The sequence below is a fragment of the Haliotis cracherodii genome, unplaced genomic scaffold, assembly GCF_022045235.1.
Source record: "Haliotis cracherodii isolate W230 unplaced genomic scaffold, xgHalCrac1.p SCAF_3, whole genome shotgun sequence".
NCBI lineage: Eukaryota > Metazoa > Mollusca > Gastropoda > Lepetellida > Haliotidae > Haliotis > Haliotis cracherodii.
The window spans coordinates 15,647,313-15,668,600 of NW_027266286.1; the positions used below are offsets into that span (position 1 = coordinate 15,647,313).

At 40.8% G+C, this 21,288-nt stretch overlaps 1 protein-coding gene across 1 annotated transcript in view; it reads left to right on the forward strand.

The window, feature by feature from the left end:
- Positions 1-644: 644 nt before the first annotated feature.
- The window catches only part of LOC139473945 (17S U2 SnRNP complex component HTATSF1-like), a 47,552-nt gene continuing 26,908 nt past the window's right edge, over positions 645-21,288 (forward strand). The window contains exons 1-6 of the mRNA XM_071256781.1: positions 645-740; positions 2,899-3,080; positions 4,950-5,379; positions 7,290-7,492; positions 8,843-9,012; positions 12,649-12,742. Coding sequence (XP_071112882.1) covers positions 2,940-3,080; positions 4,950-5,379; positions 7,290-7,492; positions 8,843-9,012; positions 12,649-12,742 — 1,038 coding nt within the window. The 5' untranslated portion in view covers positions 645-740; positions 2,899-2,939. The remainder of the gene's footprint in view (positions 741-2,898; positions 3,081-4,949; positions 5,380-7,289; positions 7,493-8,842; positions 9,013-12,648; positions 12,743-21,288) is intronic.

Genomic DNA, 21,288 nt, shown 5'->3' on the forward strand with positions numbered 1-21,288 from the left:
TATCTGCCCCAATCGTACCACGACAACAACATACAAAGCTTTCTCAAGTGTCCAGTTGCAACGGCGGATATAGGGGGATCCCCTTTGAAAGTTACGTTGACCCTAAATGAACACACGCACACATGCATGCACACACGCACACATGCATGCACGCGCGCACGCACACACACACACACACACACACACACTCAACAATATGCCAGCTATATGATGGCGGTCTGTAAATAATCGAGTCTGGTCCAGACAATCCAGCGATTATATCATCAGCATCGATCTATGCAATTGGGATGCGATGATATGCATAAATCAAGTCAGCGAGCCTGACCATCCGATCCCATTAGTCGCCTCTCGCGAAAAGCATGGGCTACTGAAGATTGAGTGAGTAAGTTGGGTTCAACACCGCTTTTAACAGTTTTCCAGTTACATCACGGCGTGTCAGCTTAATGTGAGAGGAAAGCCCGAATTGATGCAGGTTTTAGACGTTTACCATTTTGATGAAACCCACGAGCACGGGCATGGTGCTGACAAACCTATCAAGAAACATAATCCTGTTGCTGATTATTTGCTGGTGCGACTCGGTAGCAGTCTTCCGAGATTTTACGACATCGCTAGATTTACGACAACCGCAAACTGGCGCTAAGCAACTTTACAGTTGTTGCTGGTGCGGTTTTATGAAACTTGCAAGCACTTATATTTTTGAGAAATTGTGCAAGGATAGCAATAAACAGACTTTCATTTTTGTGAGTAGTTTTCCTATTTCCGTTTGTAACATTATCTGTCGACGACGACAAATGACATTCCTTGCAGGTATTAAACAAAGGCTAACGTTAGTGTTCATGAAACGTTGAGAAACGTTGGAGTGACACCTACGAAGCACACCGGTGTAGATATATTCTCTTGAAAAAAAAGACAAACAACCCCAAATCCGTCGTTTTCACTTTATTCTTTTCAAGAGACAGTGTAGTGTACAGGTTTAGTCGCCCCCAAGTCTAGAGTAAGCTAACCTGCTAACGACGATAGAAGATCGAACTAATGAGAAAAATACAATGACATAAATTTCACATCTTACTTTTGAAGTAATCCTTTACACACGTATACTGATTTCGTTGCCAAAGCTTGTCGATATTGAATATTCTAAACATTGTTTTTTAAACATGTGCACATACCTGTCAACTCTTACACATGTGGCCTCGAGACTTGTGGCTTTTCAACAAAATTCACTCTCTCACGCAATGCAACAGTAATCTCATGCCTATTCGCTCAAAATATCTTGTGCTTTCATTTTCTGTCAGATTGCCTTGCCTCTCACAAGTCTTGACATTATCTGCAATATATAGATCACCACTGATACTTCAGCTCCCTATAATTTCTACATCTCTCTGTTAAGACAATTTATACAAAAAATCTTTCAACACCCACACCCCCAACCAAGGCTTCGCCCTGTACCTTGTCTGATATATATCTCACTCATTGAACACATTTGGGGTTGTCAGCTATGTATTGGAATATAAAACAGTGTGCATGTCACTGCACATAACATACCTTATATTCTAGGGGATCCTTTCAGTTGTATTGATAGTAGGGATAGGACGTGTATTGCAGGTACCCGGGTCAGATGGGTCCTGAGTAGGACCCGGGTACCCACAGGACTACCCGGACCTGTGGTTGTCATATGATATATTGTTGACAATAAAACTTAATTAACAGTAAAACTTCATGATAACACTGCAAGTCATATATGATCGCATTATAACTTTTATATGTTTGAGTAAAGAAAAAGCTTCAGTCTAGATAAGTGTATATGCGTGATCAGATCATTTTATACATGTATCTAAATAGCTTTCTGCCAGGGTTCTGATAGGGTTAGGTAACATGGGATCGGATACCTAGGTAGTTAATTTGGACTCATCCCAGCCCAAGTGACCCGTGAAGATAAAAGACAATTTTCTCTTAATAACAAGCCATCTTCTGAGTATTTACAATGTCTGTGTGATGCTACACCCCCTGTTATAGTGCAGTTAATCGCAATAAACATGGCCGTCAGAAAATGTAGGATGTCTGAAAACCTATTATCTGACGATCTATGTGGCACCTAAGTCTCTACTTGTTTTCAACATGTAATTTCCGTAAACAAATTTAACACTTTATCGCAAAAGAGGTATGTAGTCAACATATACTCTATCCAACCATAACTTACAATTAATTGAAAAAACAATCTGATAATTTTAAAGAGATTTTCAGTAAGCACTCTGGGAATTTAAGTCGGATAAAATAAAAGGTCCATGTCCATGTTCCGCATGTTGACTCGACTCTAAGCTACATGAGCAATGCATAAACAGTACCTAGCAATTGAATGAAGAAACCCCTACCTATCTGGTATATGAGGGCACGGGTGGCCCAGTCGTCTAAGGCACCGCGATTCGCTGTACAGTGTTACGTCTCTTGGGCACACCAGAAACCTATGATTGTGGGTTTGAATCCCTGTTCGTCAGGTTTGTCAGGACCATACCCGTGCTCGTGGGTTTCACCAAAGTGGTAAACGTCGGAGACCTGCATTTCCTCCCACATTAAGCTGACACGCCGTGATATAAATGGGAATACTGTTAAAAGCGGTGTTGGTATATAAGTATCCAAATTATAACCCCAATTATATTTCACTAGGAGTGTCACAGCCTTTATAAACAACAAGGCTGTCGTGTTTGTTGTCCTTCAAGTCTCCAATTCTCTCTCTATATAATTTGAAACGGATGATAAATATTCTAGTTGTTTCAGATTGAAATTACTTTCATATACGTACGGAAGTAAAAATATTAATTTTTTGTTATTTTCTGCACAAAAATATTTCGGTGGGCAGACTTTGGTGCCAGAAGTGTAATGATATTAAGGTATCTGTTGCAGCATCTGATTACCCAGAAGCCCGTGGGAAGGAATCCTCCAGGATGAGTGACCCGGACTTTGAAGAGCAGCTTCGTCAGGAGCAGCTGGAGAAGGAAAAGACCGAGGAGGACCGGGGAACCTACACAGACGAGGATGGGACTGTGTTTGAGTGGGATGGCCAGAAGAAGGCATGGTTCCCCAAGGTGAGTGGACGGGGTTGTCAAGGTCATTGCCAAGTCTTATGAATACAAAACATCTGTTACATTAGTGCAAGAAATCCTGTATTTCAGCTGTCATCACACTATAAGATCTTTTGATTTTCAACAGAAGTCCTCTTTACTGATAAGTATCCATAACCAGTTGAGGTACAAATAGTATATCCCTTCTTAAACATCTGTAGATGCGCAGACAGGAAGTCTTAATGTCTTTCCCTTGTGTCAATGTCAGCATAACACAATAAATAAAAAACTTATTGTCTTAGTACGAAAGTTGGTCAGTTTTAGTCGGTAATAAAGTTATTAATTTTGAGTTTACGTTTACTCTTGAAAGAAGACTAGATCGTGCTTCTCACCTGTGTGAAAGCTGAATGGGACTAGCTTGCTTGAAGTAAGGGAGATTAAGCCTTGATGTCTAAGGCAACGCCAATTACTGTGTAGAGTTGTGTCCCTTACCTTTCAAGATCTGCACGTATTGAGTTTGAAGGCTGAAAAAAATAACAGTCTTGGTTCTAAGGCACTGCCCGCATCGTCATAAAGTCCGCCACACAGTTAGTTTTTATTTTCATTTAGAAAAAATTATATAAATCCTTAAATATTCCTTGTCTCTAACACACAACCCTGACATTGAAATGCTACAATACTTAAAAACAATGTGATTCAATATAATGTGCAGTTACTTCCCTTTACATGCACACTGCTTTCCTGCGCATCTCTGTGTTATGGCCATGGGGGTAGTTGGAGTGCTTGCTTTGCCTTTTGCAAATTTGGTCAATGAAATTACGATAAAACATCACTAGATATGATGATTTACAAATTCAATGGTATTTGTGTACTGTATGCTGGACAATGTTTCATACACAGAGATTAGGATTACATGTGTTTTTGTCTCATAAAATAGTGAGTGAGTGAGTGAGTTGGGTTTAACGCCACTTTTAACAGTATTCCAGTTATATCGCGGCATGTCAGCTTAATGTGGAAGAAAAGCCCGTAGTAATGCAGGTCTCAGACGTTAACCACTTCGGTGAAACCCACGAGCACGGGTATGGTGGTGACAAACCTAGAAACATAATCAGGGAGAACTGGGATTCGAACCCACAATCATAGGTTTCTGGCATGCCCAAGGGACGCAACTCCGCACAGCGAATCGCGGCGCCTTAGACGACTGGGCCACCTGTGCCCCCACATAAGTCCAGATACACAATAAACACTTTTATAGCCAGATGGTAATAACAGGAGTAACATGCGTACTTCAGAACGGACTTGTTGACATGCTTCTTCCTGTTGTGTGTGCTCACGTTAACGTCTTCACGTTGTGAAATAAAATCAAAGCTCGATGTATGCGTGTTTTATGCACACACTGGTAGTCAAACGGTATTCCATTATTTTATTCATCAAGGAATCCATTTATGTAGGGAGGCCCTTTCTCAGGTTGATTGTCCACAACTGTTCATTGGTTACATACGAGGGGCGGTCCGGTAGCCTAGTGGTTAAAGTGTTCGCTCGTCATGCCGAAGACCCGGGTTCGATTCCCGACATTGGTACAATTTGTGAAGCCCATTTCTGGTGTCCCCTGCCGTGATATCGTTGGAATATTGCTAAAAGCGGCGTAAAATCAAACTCGCTCACTCACTGGTCACATACTAGAATGAATTCTTTTTTTTTTTTTAAAAACCCGCCCGTTTTTTTCAAAAGCCATTGCCTGAGAACCAATTTCTTTTTTAGTGCTAATGATGCCTTGTTTACCCTTGATTTCAACATCCAACAACTTGCAGGTCAAGGTAATAAGTGTAATAATTTAATTTAATCTGTTAAAGCTGTTTGATATACCTCCAAATTATCCCATTCTATTCCCAGATTGATGCTGACTTCATTGCCCAGTACCAACTGAATTATGGAGGACCACCCACTGAGGACACAGAGAAGGAAGGAAAGAAGGACGATGGCAAGACAGAAGAGGAAAAGAGAAAGGAATATGAGCAGTATTGTAAGGACTACTACAACTACTACGCCGACTACTACAACCAGCAGAGCGGGGAGAATGGCAACAATGATGAGGAGCAGAAAGAAGGGGAAGCTGGTGATGGTCCAGGGGGAGATAACTCTGCCAAGGGAGACAACTCTAAGGAGGAACCTTATTCTTATGATGACTATTTTGAATATTATAAATATTACTATGGAGAAAATTCTGGAGAAGGACAGAGTGGAGAAGGAGAGAAAGAAGATGAAAAAGTGGAAGAAAAGAAGGAATCAGATAAACCAAAGGCCGGAGAGAAGAGGAAAGAAGGTAGGTTGTGCCTGCAAAACAATAAACTGAGGCATAAGCTGTCAGCTTTAACAGCACAAACAGTTATGCCTACACATCCATCTGTTGCAGATATAGGGGATTTTATGATGATTACATTTTTCGACTCATGTGACTGACAATTCTTTTAGGCACTGCAATTGATATTGGGTTTAGGACGGTACCATTTTTTTCCTGCCCCTATCCCCTCCCACTCGCAATTCCCTATGATAAATGACCAGTCCCTAAACCCCTTAATATATATTTTTTTTATTTGAAAAAAACCTGACATTTTTTCATGCCCCTACAATCAGTTGGCATGAATTTTGGTGACTCCCCCCCCCCCCCCCCCACTCCTTTTCACTGTGTTATATTGGAAAAGGTCAAAGATGTGGTCCATGGCTTCTGTTGAGTAGTATGTGAAGCCTACTTGCACGAAAAGCGGTTACCTAACCATTGAAAAATAGTTCATATCGAGGTTGATGTAACAAGCGTGGCCACAAATCATGTGGCTGAATATGATAAATTGGATGCTTCACTAAAGCATTGTATTCAAACACGTAGCTGAATGTTAGTTTAATGAATACAAAATATTTCTTGAACTGGGTTATTTTAGGAGTACTATTACAGTCTAGTCACGTTAATCCGACAATTGGCTTTATCCGACACAAATGTTGGGAACCGATTTAATCAGTGCTATTTAGACCCTTTTATCCAACAGTCTCGCACTCCGACTCCAACCCACCTAATTTGCAACGAACTGCTGAAATCACTCATTAATCAGTCTCGTTAATCCAACACAGTGATCAGCGTACTCCGTGGTCATCTGCCCGCGAGTGATGAGCTGGCACCAGGGTCGAGCCAATAAAAGTGGCTTTGATGTGGCAAGGGTAGAAACTAGGCTTTGATGAAGGCTAGTGGACACACTTGCCTCGGGAAGATGGAGACCTGCATCACTTCGGGCTTTCCTCCCACATTGAGCTGACACTGTGATATAGGTTGAATACTGTTCAAAGCGGCGTTATACCCAACTCAGTCACTAGGACACAAAAGTATGCTAAACTACTAAACTCTTGTGTATCTTGATTACAGTAAACTGCATTTATAACGAACATGCTTATAGCAAACTGACGGATATAACAAACTGTTTTTGGATCCCATCCATTTGCTGTATATATGCTTATTACGAACTATGGTTATAACAATTAACATTAGCATGATTAGTGGTCCCTTTGAGTTCATTATAAACATAGTTTACTGTACTTGTAAGGCTTAAAAAAGTAAAAGAATTGGTTCTCAGGCAATCGCTTTGAAAATATAGTGTGGGCGGGCAGTGCTTTTTTGAGGGGTTGTTCAAGCTGGTAGGTAACCAAATTTTGTTTACAATAATTTCAGCGAAATCATGTTCTTAAGTATTGTAGCATCTCATGAACAGGGTTGTGTGTTTTTTGAAAATGGAAATAAAAACAAAATGTGTGGCAAACTTGATGATGTGGGCGTTGCCTGAAAACCAAGGGGGGGCACGAGTGGCCCAGTCGTCTAAGGCGCCGTGATTTGCTGTCGGAGTCGCGTCCCTTGGGCACGCCAGAAACCTATGATTGTGGGTCGAATCCCGGTTCGCCACAATTATGTTTCTAGGTATGTCAGCACCATACCCGTGCTCGTGGGTTTCACAGAAGTGGTAAACATCTGAAACCTGCATCACTTCGGGCTTTCCTCCCACATTAAGCTGACACACTGTGGTATAACTGGAATACTGTTAAAAGCGGTGTTAAACCCAACTCACTCACTCACTCACTCACTCACTCACTCACTCACTCACTCACTCACTCACTCACTCACTCACTCACTCACTCACTCACTGAGAACCAAGACTATTATTGTTTAAAGCCTATTGTGTTGTGTGTGTGCAGGCTGGTTTGAGCATGACAGTGAGAAGAGCGCGCATGTGTACGTGTCCAACCTGCCCCTGGACATCACGGACGAGGAGTACAAGGAGCTGATGAGCAAGTGCGGGCTCATCATGCACGACCCCGGCACCAGGAAACCCAAGCTGAAGCTGTACCGGGACCACAACAAGGAGCCCAAGGGGGACGGGCTCTGCTGCTACATCAAGGTGAGGGAGGGGGTTCCACGCTGGTTGCAGATCACCACATCCATGTCATCTCGTGTGTCTCGTTCTTGGGCTGCACAGTGTTACCTGTATTACGATAAACCGGAATACGAAATTGAAACAATTACATATCGGGGCGGTAAGGTTGCCTAGTGGTTAAAGCGTTTGCTCATCACATTGGAGACCCCGGTTCGATTCCCAACATGGGTACAATGTGTGAAGCCCATTTCTGGTGTCCCCCACTGTGATATTGCTGGAATATTGCTAAAAGCGGCATAAAATTATACTCACTCACTCAAATTTAAATCGCATAAAACAACTGGTATTGTCAATCTTTTTATGTCATTGTGATGAAACTGCACGAACTGCTTCTTGATAAACCTTTAGTTACTAGCTTACGTTGTTACCTCCCTTGATTTGTTTACAAATGGCGGATAGGGACAAGCAGATTTCGAAGTTGTCACTAACAAGGCATTTTTCTTTTGACATAGAAAGTATATCAGTATATCAATCATCAATATCAATTGTTCTCACTTGCATTGAAATCTAAATGTATGTAATATGAAGTACTTGCAAAGTGTATAACCATCAACCTGTATGGTTTTAGAAATACAGTGGATGAGTAGAAGATCGCTACAATAAAGTTGCCTCACAACACTTTGCAGACCAGTGATGTGATCGGTTAAGTTTGTAACTGTATTGTTTGCGCCCAAGACACTGGTTAATACTGTTTACCCTATATTCGTGATATTCGTTGGACAAATGATCTTGGATGATAAATAGGATCTCACCCTTGTGTCTTTTGATATCAAATTTATCAACACATCGATAAGAATTAAAGCTCCTCAGGCATGTTGGCAAACCTCGAAGTTTGAAACTTTTACCATTTTTGTGTGGCTATATTTTATATCAAGATTGTCGACATTTTGGTGTACATGGTGTATGACAGTTGTTAAATGGTTTCAGTGGAAGCTGACCAGGTAACTAGAAGGCTAGAAGTGTACTCATCAGCTACCCGACTGTACTGACACATCACACTCATAACACGCCTTCTCTTCCAGCAAGGGGGGCATGGTTGGCACAGGCGTCTAAAGCGCTGCAATTCACTGTGCAGAGTTATGTCCGATGGGCACGCCAGAAACCTATGATCATGGGTTCGAATCCCGGTTCGCCTCGATTATGTTTCTAGGTTTGTCAAAACCATACCCGTGCTCGTGGGTTTCACCAAAGTGGTAAACGTCTAAGACCTGCATCACTTCGGGCTTTCCTCCCACATTAAGCTGACATGTCATGATATAATTGGAATACTGCTAAAAGCGACATTAAACCCAACTGACTCACTCGCTCTTCCAGCAAGAGTCCGTTCAACTTGCCCTGAACATCCTAGACGGGTCCGAGGTCCGAGGTCACAAGATATCCGTAGAGAGGGCCCAGTTTCAGATGAAGGGACAGTACGATCCTTCAAAGAAGAGGAGAAAACTCACCAATAAGGACAAGCGGAAACTAAAGGAAAAGCAAGAAAAGTGAGTGTCAACATAGTCAACTGCAACTGCTTTTGTTATGTCTGAAATGGCCACATAGTAATTCATGCATAAATGTGTCACTGCTCACCAGTAGAGTGAAATATGTTAGATTACATTCGGTTCTTTCTAGCATATTTGCTAGAAGTTAATCCTCCATTTTTTATAGATAATTGATAGATACATTCATCCCCCGCGATAACGCCCTTCGCGATACGGTGGATTCCGTTGAACGCAGGGTAATCAATAATGGCTGTTTCTCATCTGATTACACATATTTGGTGAGAGTACAGCGATGACCTAATAAGATAAATGTCCATACAACTATGAACACCTGGTTTGTTTTATTTGCTAAAAACACACGACGTAGGTTCTCCAAATCTAGACCTAATTACGATCCGACAAACATTTACCTTGTTAGTAAGTTGTTACCCTTTCATATGTTGCAACAGTGAGTAATTAATGAGATCAGTGCTGTGAACTTTCGTGAATAGTTTTGAACATCAAGCGTTTCCGTTTTGTCATTGGAATAACGACATGGCGGTTGTGTGTTCGTTGCGGCTTAATCCGGAGCAACATGCAGACAATAACCAGAAAAAAATTGGAATCTCATCAATAAGTTAAAAATTACATAGTGATCACATCTACAGACTGAAACTAAAGCGCCGCAATTCACTGTGCAGAGTTGCGTCCCTTGGGCAAGCCAGAAACCTATGATTGTGGGTTCGAATCCCGGTTTGCCCCAATATTTTAGGCTTGTCAGCACCATACCCGTGTTCGTGGGTTTCACCGAACTGGTAAACGTCTAAGACCTGCATCACTTCGGGCTTTCCTCCCACATTAAGCTGACACGCTGCGATATAACTGGAATACTGTAAAAAGCGGCGTTAAACCCAACTCACTCACTTATAAAGTCCATAACCGGATGCCTAAATTTGTACAAAAGATCAACCTTACGAATATAAAGAACACAAACACCATCAATTTTCTGCCGTAACCATGCACATTTATGCACATACATCCTCAAGTGTGCATACGTATACAGTACATGTATCGTGTCCTCGTTAGTTGAACAATCACCCGACCTACATTACATAATTGGAAAAACGTGGGTGTCCATGGACCCCGAGACCCGCGTTATTGCGGGGGATGACTGTATTTAGTTAGCGATTATCGATCTCTATGATCTATATTGATAGCCAGCCCTACAATGTGGACATGATTCATTTTACACGATAATGCAAAAACATTTACCAGGGCTTAGTCTCATCTTAATCGGGGCATTTGCTCATCACCCCGAAGACCTGGGTTCGATTCGCGACATGGGTACAATGTGTTAAGCCCATTTCTGGTGTCCCCTGCTGTGATTTTGCTGGAATATGGCTAAAAGCAGCGTAAAACCATACTCACTCACTCACTCTGAATCATTTCTGGTATTGCTGATGTGACAGGCCTTTTAGTAAAGGGGACCCGTGAAGATCTTGGGTGGAATAGGTCATCAGCAACCCATGCTTGCTGTAAAAGGCGACTATGCTTGTCGTAAGAGGCAACTAACGGGATCGGGTGGTCAGGCTTGGTGACATGGTTGATGCATGTCATCGTATCCCAATTGCGTGGATCGATGTCAGTCACTGGATTGTCTGGTTCAGACTCGATTATTTACAGACCTCTGTCATATAATTGGAATATTGCTGTGTGTCGAGTTACACAACAAACAAACAAATTCAGTGAAGGGGTTGTCTTCAAGTCTCTCCCTGCCACGCTTAACAGTGGCATAGGAAGGTGCATCCTTCCCATGTGTTGTACTCATACATGAAAGATAGTAAATTTCGTGATTTATGCTGACAGCCTGAAATGATCCAAAATAAAAGTCTGTGTGTATTATACACGACAGATATATTTATCCAGAATTTAATTACCCATAATTAAGGGTGCATATAACACATGAGTGCGTATTATACACGAATAAATAAGTCTTGTGTACATTGATCAATCGGAAGGGGTGCTAATTGGGATTGTTCACTAGCCACAATATTTGCAAATATCGCCGTGGGTGCTTATTAGATCGGGACGCTTATTACGTCGAATACGGTATAAGCTCTTTACTTGATTACTGCACATTCCTCAAGTTTGTCCATTTTCCAAAGCTCACAGGCCTGACTAGTCACAGCGAAACAGTTTGCTCAGTTGACTCAATTTTTGGTGGATGACCTCCATGACATCATGGAACGCCAACAACAAAAGATTTTACTATTACACAGTTCCTCCTATGTGAGGCTAAGAACTTATCAATGAATCCTCATAGGTAAACTCTCCCTGAATGGATCGGGTGGTTAGACTAAGTGACTTGGCTGAATGCATGTTAGGGCTGCAACGAATAACCTATGAGGCGATTAACGATTCGTATCACGAATATAGGGTAATAAATACAAATATTAGTTCATGAATACAATGATAAGTCAGTAGTTGATGTATGATTTGTTATATTCAGTGAAACATTAACAACATAAATTATTTGACATGGTTTTTTAATTATCTATATTATACATTTATATACTGCACTTGTCCAGGTACTTATAGTCTTAGTATCTGCTCAAATGCTACAATGACCAGTGACCAAATTCCTGTCAAATTAAATATAATAAGAGTGTTGTCTTCAAAGAAATCTATGCATATCATATGTTCTTATGGACGTTTTAGGTACAGGGTATGTAAATGCACATGATTGCATATTAATAAATATTCGATTCTAGTGGCCACGAATAACAAATTCAATTCATGAATGGATACGGTTCGATGCACCGAATACGCGAGTGAATTGTAACGGCCCTATTGCATGTCGTATCTGAAGTGCATGGATCGATGCTCAGGATGCAAATCACTGTATTGTCCAGAGTCGAAGATTTACAGACAGCTGTCATATCGTGGGTTGTGGCTGAGAGCAGCGTTAAACAACACACAAAACATCCCAAACTGTTCAGCTCTGCCTTTCAGAGAAAAAAGTTGTCTGTCCTAAAGCAGTGACAGACTAAATAGTCAGTCTCTGACAAACTCCCATCTTCCTGAGGCAAGAGAGTTTAACTGACTTTATAAATCCAGTTTCCACCCTTGCCGAACTAGACTTGAATTCCTGGGTCCAATCGTATCTATTTGTCTATTTCAAGTTATTTCCCTTCTATGGACCAATCAGATTCCACCTCTCGTATCACTTGCATTTGTTTCAAACAAAATGGCAATGCCCAGTCAATACGATCTGGTCGATAATCAAGATCTGTTTTGATAAAAGGGGTCTTACATTGCAAAGTGCATCAAATCTAATGAGCACCTTGATTTAAAAAATATCTGTTGACAACGATTTGCCAGGGCACATGCTTTGCAAATCCTGCAATCGACTGAAATCTGCATGACAGTTTACGAACTTGATTTTTGATTGCAAGATTTTGATTGGACTATGCATAGACTCATTAGTCCAACCAAAATGTAACTCCTTAACATCAGCCTAGTTCGGCAAGGGTTGAAACTTGACTTTTATAGTCAGTTAACTCCCTAGCCTCGGGAAGGTGACAAACTCCATGCTGATGTCATCAATGCTTTATGTTTGTTAAAACCGATTCATTGACACTTCTTTTTGTTGTCTAGGTTGTTCGACTGGAGACCTGAGAAAGAAGAGGCGAGGTTGAAATGTGAAAAAACTGTAATCCTGAAGAATATGTTTGATCCTAAGGAGTTTGAGGTAAGAATGCTTGTTTCCTGATGGTCAATCACTAAAATTCTGTGTCAGCTTGTATGGCGGCGGACAAACCCTGGACCAATTGTTTGTTGCTTTAACAAATACACCTGTCAGGGTTCCAGGTAAGAACTGGTCCCCAGAAGCCACTTTATGAATCTAGTTGTCAGGTTCAGCGACTTGGTTGATAGCGTCTTGCATATGCCCGAACATGGTTGACCATTGCTCACAATATTAAGCACTGTTTTGTCTGGTTCAGAATCCATTATTAACAGCATGTACAGCCCGTCATCATACCGCTGGCAGATTGCTGGGTGCTTAGTGCTGAGTTCAGCAATAGATACACATTTTTAATAAAACCATGGGGACCAGCCACTGCAACATCAGGTCAGACATGTACAGAACATCAGGTCAGACATGCAAAGAAAGAACATCAGGTCAGACATACAAATATAGAACATCAGGTCAGGTGTACAAAGAAAGAACAACAGGTCAGACATACAAATATAGAACATCAGGTCAGACATACAAAGAAAGTACATCAGGTCAGATGTACAAAGAAAGAACATCAGGTCAGACATGTTCAAAGAAAGAACATCAGGTCAGACATGTTCAAAGAAAGAACATCAGGTCAGACATGTACAAAGAAAGAACATCAGGTCAGACATGTACAAAGAAAGAACTTCAGGTCAGACATGTACAAAGAAAGAACATCAGGTCAGACATGTACAAAGAAAGAACATCAGGTCAGACATGTACAGAGAAAGAACATCAGGTCAGACGGACAAAGAAAGAACTTCAGGTCAGACATGTACAAAGAAATAACTTCAGGTCAGACATGTGCAAAGAAAGAACTTCAGGTCAGACGTACAAAGAAAGAACTTCAGGTCAGACATGTACAGAGAAAGAACATCAGGTCAGACGGACAAAGAAAGAACTTCAGGTCAGACATGTACAAAGAAAGAACATCAGGTCAGACATGTACAAAGAAAGAACATCAGGTCAGACACATACAAATAAAGAACATCAGGTCAGACACATACAAAGAAAGAACATCAGGTCAGACACATACAAAGAAAGAACATCAGGTCAGACACATACAAATAAAGAACATCAGGTCAGACATGTACAGAGAAAGAACATCAGGTCAGACGGACAAAGAAAGAACATCAGGTCAGACACATACAAATAAAGAACATCAGGTCAGACATGTACAAAGAAAGAAGATCAGGTCAGACACATACAAATAAAGAACATCAGGTCAGACATGTACAGAGAAAGAACATCAGGTCAGACATGTACAGAGAAAGAACTTCAGGTCAGACATGTACAAAGAAAGAACATCAGGTCAGACATGTACAAATAAAGAACATCAGGTCAGACGGACAAAGAAATAACTTCAGGTCAGACACGTACAAATAAGAACTTCAGGTCAGACATGTACAGAGAAAGAACATCAGGTCAGACATGTACCGAAAAAGAACATCAGGTCAGACACGTACAAATAAAGAACATCAGGTCAGACATGTACAAAGACAGAACATAGGAAAGACATGGATATTTTAACGGTGCTTCACAAATTCCACACTCATGAGGGAGCATGACTTGTCTCCCTTACCTCGTGAAGATACAAATATGGTAGACTCTTCAAACACAACTTCATTCATGTCATAAATGGCCAGGAATATTTACTAGTCACATGACTGGTTAGTTACATCTCATGCAGTATCATCCAATGGCGTCATGCAATCAGATTTAGCATTTTGTTTCATGATCATGATGATAGGCGATACAGTAACACGCCACCCCAAGTAGATACCAGGTCGAGTTATAGCAAAACATGGTTCATCCTACTCTTTGAAAACAATACAAGAATTAATCGTACCATGTATCAGACTGGCAGGTGTAAACTGGTGATGCACTGATATTCCAGAGAGGCATGACACCCGTCATTCCATGTGGTCCTTTTACGTGGATTGTACGTGGCATTTGGTGCAAGGGGAGCTTGGATACAATGTGTCAGCTATCCAGATAGGACACGCAAAATAAATCTTCAATTCCCAATTGAGTTCCTTGTATACTTTACAAATATGCTTGAACAGTTTAAAAAAGCAATAGCATAACAACACTATGATTAATAACCCTTTTAGTGTGTGTACCTGCATTTCTTAGGGGCGGGCGGGTAGCCTAGCAGTGTCTGCTCTGGCTTAAATTTTCTTGGGGTCACTTGGACCCCTTCATCATAAAATTAGGGGTCCCAAACAAAAATGGAGGGGTCCAATTTATAGCATTATAACATAACATTAACAACAGAACACAGTGGTTGTGAAAAATAAGAAATCTTTTCGCAACTGCAAAATATCAACAAACAGGCAAAGTGAGAGAAAGGTTCACATCAGGGCACATCCTGCTCTCATAACCAAGAGGTTTACATTAAGGGACAAACAATTTCTTAAAAGGGACATTTGATATTAATGAATATTATAACACAAAATTATCCATGTTAATATCTAACTTAGTATATAAAAAGGCAGTACACGGGTCAGCCATTGGTAAGGGGTCATTGTGACAGACATTTGTGAATGTTTTTACCGAGATCTACCAATGATTTGAAGTTATGGATTCAGTTAAGTTCAATGGCTGTTCTGATGCTACTGTACTGAGTATTGAGTTCATGTTGTAACTGTGACAATGATCAATGAGTCATAAAATATAATTGGCATATCGAACGTTTTTTTAGTAAGAGTATGTTCAGGATCCAGCATTTCCTCGATAAATCTAGTCAACATGTTTCAGGTGCTATAAATGTTTAAACATGTCAGTTACACCAATAACGGTCCTGGCAAAATGTGTTTTGCAATTCTTAATATAACTCACAAGAGATTGAATTATTATCAGCTTGATAAGTCTGTTGTAGAATAACTAAATATTCAGAGTCAGCTAAATAAAAACAATGCTTACATCATTGTACATTCAAGTGTTCGCATTCATTCTTTATCATATACAGTATCGCGGAATTGACAAATCTCGTAATCCACACAACCTGTCGACTGTTTACTTATGCAAATCTAAGCACGATATATTTCATTGCATGATCGAATACAGGACTCGTTGCGGTATGTCACGGCTACTTGTACACACGTTAACTTTTTTTATGACAGTTCCTGGGATGTTTTTGAAGTGGAATTACCCCTTCCTCGATTCAAAATTGATTAGAAAAAGAACCCATTTGTTCAAACGAAGTCCCTTGTCCAAACCTCGGTCGTATGCAAAATTCAAAACAGGAAGTGACACACAGCCTTACTTACTGCGGTAAGATTCACCAATGACAGGTACTTTGTTTACCGAACTCGGTAAAGAAAATCAGCATCAATCAATCCAATGAACAACAAACATTTTGTGAATCACATATTTAATAAATTTGTAAGCGTGCCCCACTACGATCCATTATAAATTAACTACCGCGATAACATAGCGTATCATCCTACACGGTCGCTCGATTTCGCGGGTCACTATTACCACGTTCTGAAGTATACCCTTGATGTGCCTGGCTATTTTTAGTTTGACACAAGGTCAGGATATTTTCAACCAATCAGCAATTAATTACGACTATATCCGACTTGCTTAATATGTGGCACCTGATTGGCTGAAGCAAAGATACGGACCATACCGAAAATTAATACATGCAAAACCGACAATAGATATAGGTCAAGAAACCGGTTTGGGTATTTGTCATAAAAAGGGAGAGAATAATGAAACTGGTTTGGTTTAGCAAACGGAAATGTTAGTCAACATGCTTCACTGTCTTGTTTGGCAACAGATACCTTTACGAAAAGACGTACGTCTTTGATTTACGATAACAGTGTCAATTCGATATGAATTTAATATAGCCCCAGTCACTGCGTCCACGAGACCCACACATGTTACGCAGGTGCGTTCAAACTTGTTTTTGTGCGTCCAAGACGCAAAAACGCGCTCTTCAGCCAACACTGCCTAGTGATTAAAACGTTCTCTCATCACGCCAAGGACCTGGGTTCGATTTCCCCACATGGTTTCAATGCCTGAAGTGGGGGCACTGGGTGGCCCAGTCGTCTAAGGCGCCGCGATGCGCTGTGCAGAGTTGCGTCCCTTGGGCACGCCAGAAACCTATGATTGTGGGTTTGAATCTTGGTTTGCCCCGATTATGTTTCTAGGTTTGTCAGCACCATACCCATACTCATGGATTTCACCGCTCCCACATTAAGCTGACACGCGGCAATATAACTGTAATACTGTTAAAAGCGGCGTTAAACCCAACTCACACACACACACACACACACACACACACACACACACAATGCGTGAAGCCCCTTTCTGGTGTCCCCCTCGGTGATATTGCTGGAATATTGCTAAAAGCGGCGTAAAACCATTCTCACTCACCTGTATTTGTTTACAGATGTGTATTTACTGATTGTATGCTGGCATCATATATACAGGGACTCTACCGCAGTGAAAAAAGCAGTAATGCTACTTCTCACTTGAAACTTTATTACGCATGTAAATCACTGTTGCGGGTTTATGTGACATGGGACACCTTTCGGGCAGCACATGTACAGATGCAATTACAAGTCCTCTGAAACAGAATTTTAAGCGGGATTTTTTTTTTTTAAATCTACTCATGGGTTTAGACATACCCAAATAGACTGGACTCAAGAGAGTTAAAATATATTGAATACCCCCAAAAATATCAATACATGATTACCCAATGTGAATGATAATGTGGCTCAAACATTATCTGGAGCTTATATGTAAAGCTTGGGGGCCCAGTTGGCCTAGTTGTCTCAGGCGCTGTAATAGGCCATGCAGAGTTGCCTCCCTTGGGCATGCCAGAAACTTACCGTTGTTGGTTTGAATCCCAATTCGCCCCGATTATGTTTCAGCACCATACCCATGCCCATGGGTATCATCGAAGTGATAATGGACCGTCTCAGTGGTCTAATGGTAGAGCGTCCGCCTTGAGAGCGGAAGGTCCGGGATTCGATCCCAAGCCGCGTCATACCAAAAGACGTTAAAAGGTGGTACTTGTTGTTACCCTGTCTGGCGCTCGGCATTAAGGGGCTAAAACAAGGACTGGTCGGCTCGGAGTCAGTATACTGTGTCTGAGTGGCGTATTCATGTTAAACTGCGGCATTGTATCTCAGTGTGCTAGCACTATAAATCGGTCAGTCGCATCAGTCCGGACTAGTACAAGCAGCCACACACGCATACACGTGCATGCACGTCGCTATATAAGTGCAATAATCTTGGACGCGACGTTAAACCCCATTTCACCTCACCGAAGTGATAATGTCTGAGACCTGCATCACTTTGGGCTTTCCTCTCACATGAAGCTGACATGATGTGATGTAACTGGACTACTTTTCAAATTAGTGTTAAACCAACATTGCTCACTATGTATGAAGCCTATAACCCTCTCCTCCCTCTCTCCCTCCCTCCCCACCTTCCCGCACACTGGAGATCAGCTGCAATATTTGTCTAAAAAATGTATCCAATCCTGCTATTAACCGTAATTTGTGAAAAAATTGAAAAAAACATTTACATGATAAGAATATAAATAAGGATAAGATATATGGATGAACAACTCTTTATTACCATTAGGAGTGTCGTTTCGGTGTGGAGAATGGTTGACAAGCAGATATACCATATAAACAGGTATGAGCTCAGCAACCATACTCTGTACATCAGTTGCTTGTTAAGGGTGTTAAAACCTGCACTGAAACGTCGCTACTAATTGTAATAAAGAAGTTGTTCATCCATATATCTTATCCTTACTTAGTACTCTAACTTCTAAATGCATCTCAAAGAAGATAAGAATGTATCATCTTTTTCTCAAGTCAGTCTCTGTTTCAATCACTGCTTTAAGACAATCTCATTAATATCAGATCTTAGTTCTCACTACCGCAGAACAAAGACCTGAGGACATCCCATTACGGGTCACGTCAGACCAACCTTGCGCGAACTTTGACCGACCAATGGAATGACCAATCAGAAGGCAGCTTACTCGTGATTTACAGCACAAATTTCAAATTGACAACTACACTTCGAGAAATATTTTGACAAATTCTCGATTACAAATTTGAAACCTGAACAAAAAAACATTCTGGAATGGCTAATAGATGGTCTAGATTGTAAGGATTCAGTCGTTAAACCCGTAACTTTCGCTTGGAATACCCCATGTTAAAGTTTTCGAGATTGCATGATTAGAAATCACATTCCGACTGTCACTTTCATAATCTGGTAAGCGACGCACTGATTGGTCGGATGAAAGGTCGTTCTGATGTGACCCCTTATGGGATGTCTTCAGATCTTTGTTTAGTGGTAGTGAGAACTAAGGTCTGATTGTAATGAGATTGGCTTTAAGATGAATATGTGTTGCAGATCTGTAAACATAATTATGGATTTAACGTTTATTCTCAGATCCCAGATTCAGCATCTGCTAATGCATAGTTTATCTGCATCACAACTTTTGACCGCTTCCATGGTCTAGTGGTAGAGCGTCCGCCTGTAGAGTGGAAGGTCTGGGGTTCGATCCAAAGCCGTGTCAGCGCTTGGCATTGAGGGGGTAAAACAAGGACTGGTCGGCTCGGAGTCAGTATACTGTGTCTGAATGGGATATTCATGCTAAACTGTGGCATGGTATCTCAGTGTGCTAACACTGTAAATCGGCGATGCGACATTAAACCCCATTTTACCTCACCATATCTACCTTTGCATGACTTGCAATGATGTATTGACTAGGGCTGTTACGATTCACTCGTGTATTCGGTGAATCGAACCGTGTTCATTCATGAATTGAATTCGTTATTCGTAGCCACTAGAATCGAACATTATGAATATGCAATCATGTGCATTTACATACCCTGTACCTAAAAATATCCATAAAGTTTATAAAAACATATTAAATGCATAGATTTCTTCAAAAACAACCCTCTTATAATTTTAATTTGACCGTATTGTTGTCACTGGTCATTGTCGCATTTGAGCAGATACTTGTACCTGGATAAGAGCAGTATATTAATGTTTAATATATTAATAATTAACGAACCATGTCAAATAATTTATGTTATTGTTTCACTGAATATAACAAATAATACATCAACTGCTGACTTGTAATTGTATTCGTGAATTAATATTCGTATTCGTTACCCTATATTCGTGATACAAATCGTATTCGCCTCATAGTGTATTCGTTGCAGCCCTAGTTTTGACATATCATCATGATAACACACTGAAAGCCATTGAAATGACAACATGTCACAACTCATGCGTTTGTTCGATATAAGTTCAATGTGAGCTGTCATGCATGCATTGATTTGTGACACCAGCACGCTGTGCACACTACGCTGCAATCTGATTGTGCGTTCAATCGCCTCAGTTTCTGTAGGATGTCACTGACACAGGCCACATGTTGCTAGGGTGTCTGTCACACTCACACCTCTACAGCAACATCTGTAAATCAGTCAGACTGGTGGGACCTTGGTTGGATTTTATCATTGCACATTCACATATGTATCCTAGAAATGATGAAAGTAAATCACCTGTATACAGTGATCCTCATTAATGAGGACTCCACACCTGGATGATAAAGAGCATGTCACCCAAGTGTCTTTTGATATCAAATATATTAACATGAGTTGATAAAAGTGGAAAATCTCCGAGGATTGCTGAGGACTTTATCCACTTTTATCAACGAGTGTAGATATCGCTTCATCTCACCCGAGCACGATATATATCCTGTGGGAGCCAGTTTTGGATGATAAATCAATAATCTCCCCCGAGTGTCTTTTGAAATTTTGTCAACACGAGTTGATGAAAGTTCACACTCTGAGGCTTGCTGAGGATATTTAAGCTTTTATCGATGGGTGATGATATATTTGATATAAAAAGACGCAAGGGTGATATTCTATATATCATCCAACATATTCTTTCAACCTTCTCAGTTTTTAACCAGTAACAACCAATATCTTGAGTGTCAAAAGTACAGCGAACCAGCTTTAGTGGCAGAGAGATTAGTGATGTCATTTGATTATGATGTTTTAATGTGAAGTTTAAACGATATACAGCTTTCCCATTGGACGAGAGGTGGGTCACATGACCGCGAAACTGATGTTCATAAGTGTATGAACAACGCAATTTGACGTTCATACATTTTTCATGAGACCGTGTTCTTGAAATGACGTAAACACTGCCAGACTTCTTCCACATTCTTCCCAAATTACACGCTCTTGATTTCCATTAGCCAATTTGATTTGCTACGCTACTTGGTCTAATGGACCAATCGGAATGTGAGTTACAAAACATGGTATTAAGGTCTAGGGTGGGTACCATACAATGTCTGTTTATGGTATTAAGGTCTATGATTGGAACCACACAATGTCCCCTTATGGTATTAAGGTCTAGGATTGGAACCTAACAATGTCCCCTTGTGGTATTAAGGTCTAGGACGGGTACCATACAATATCTGCTCATGGTATTCAGATCTGGGATGGGTACCACACAATATCTGCTCATGG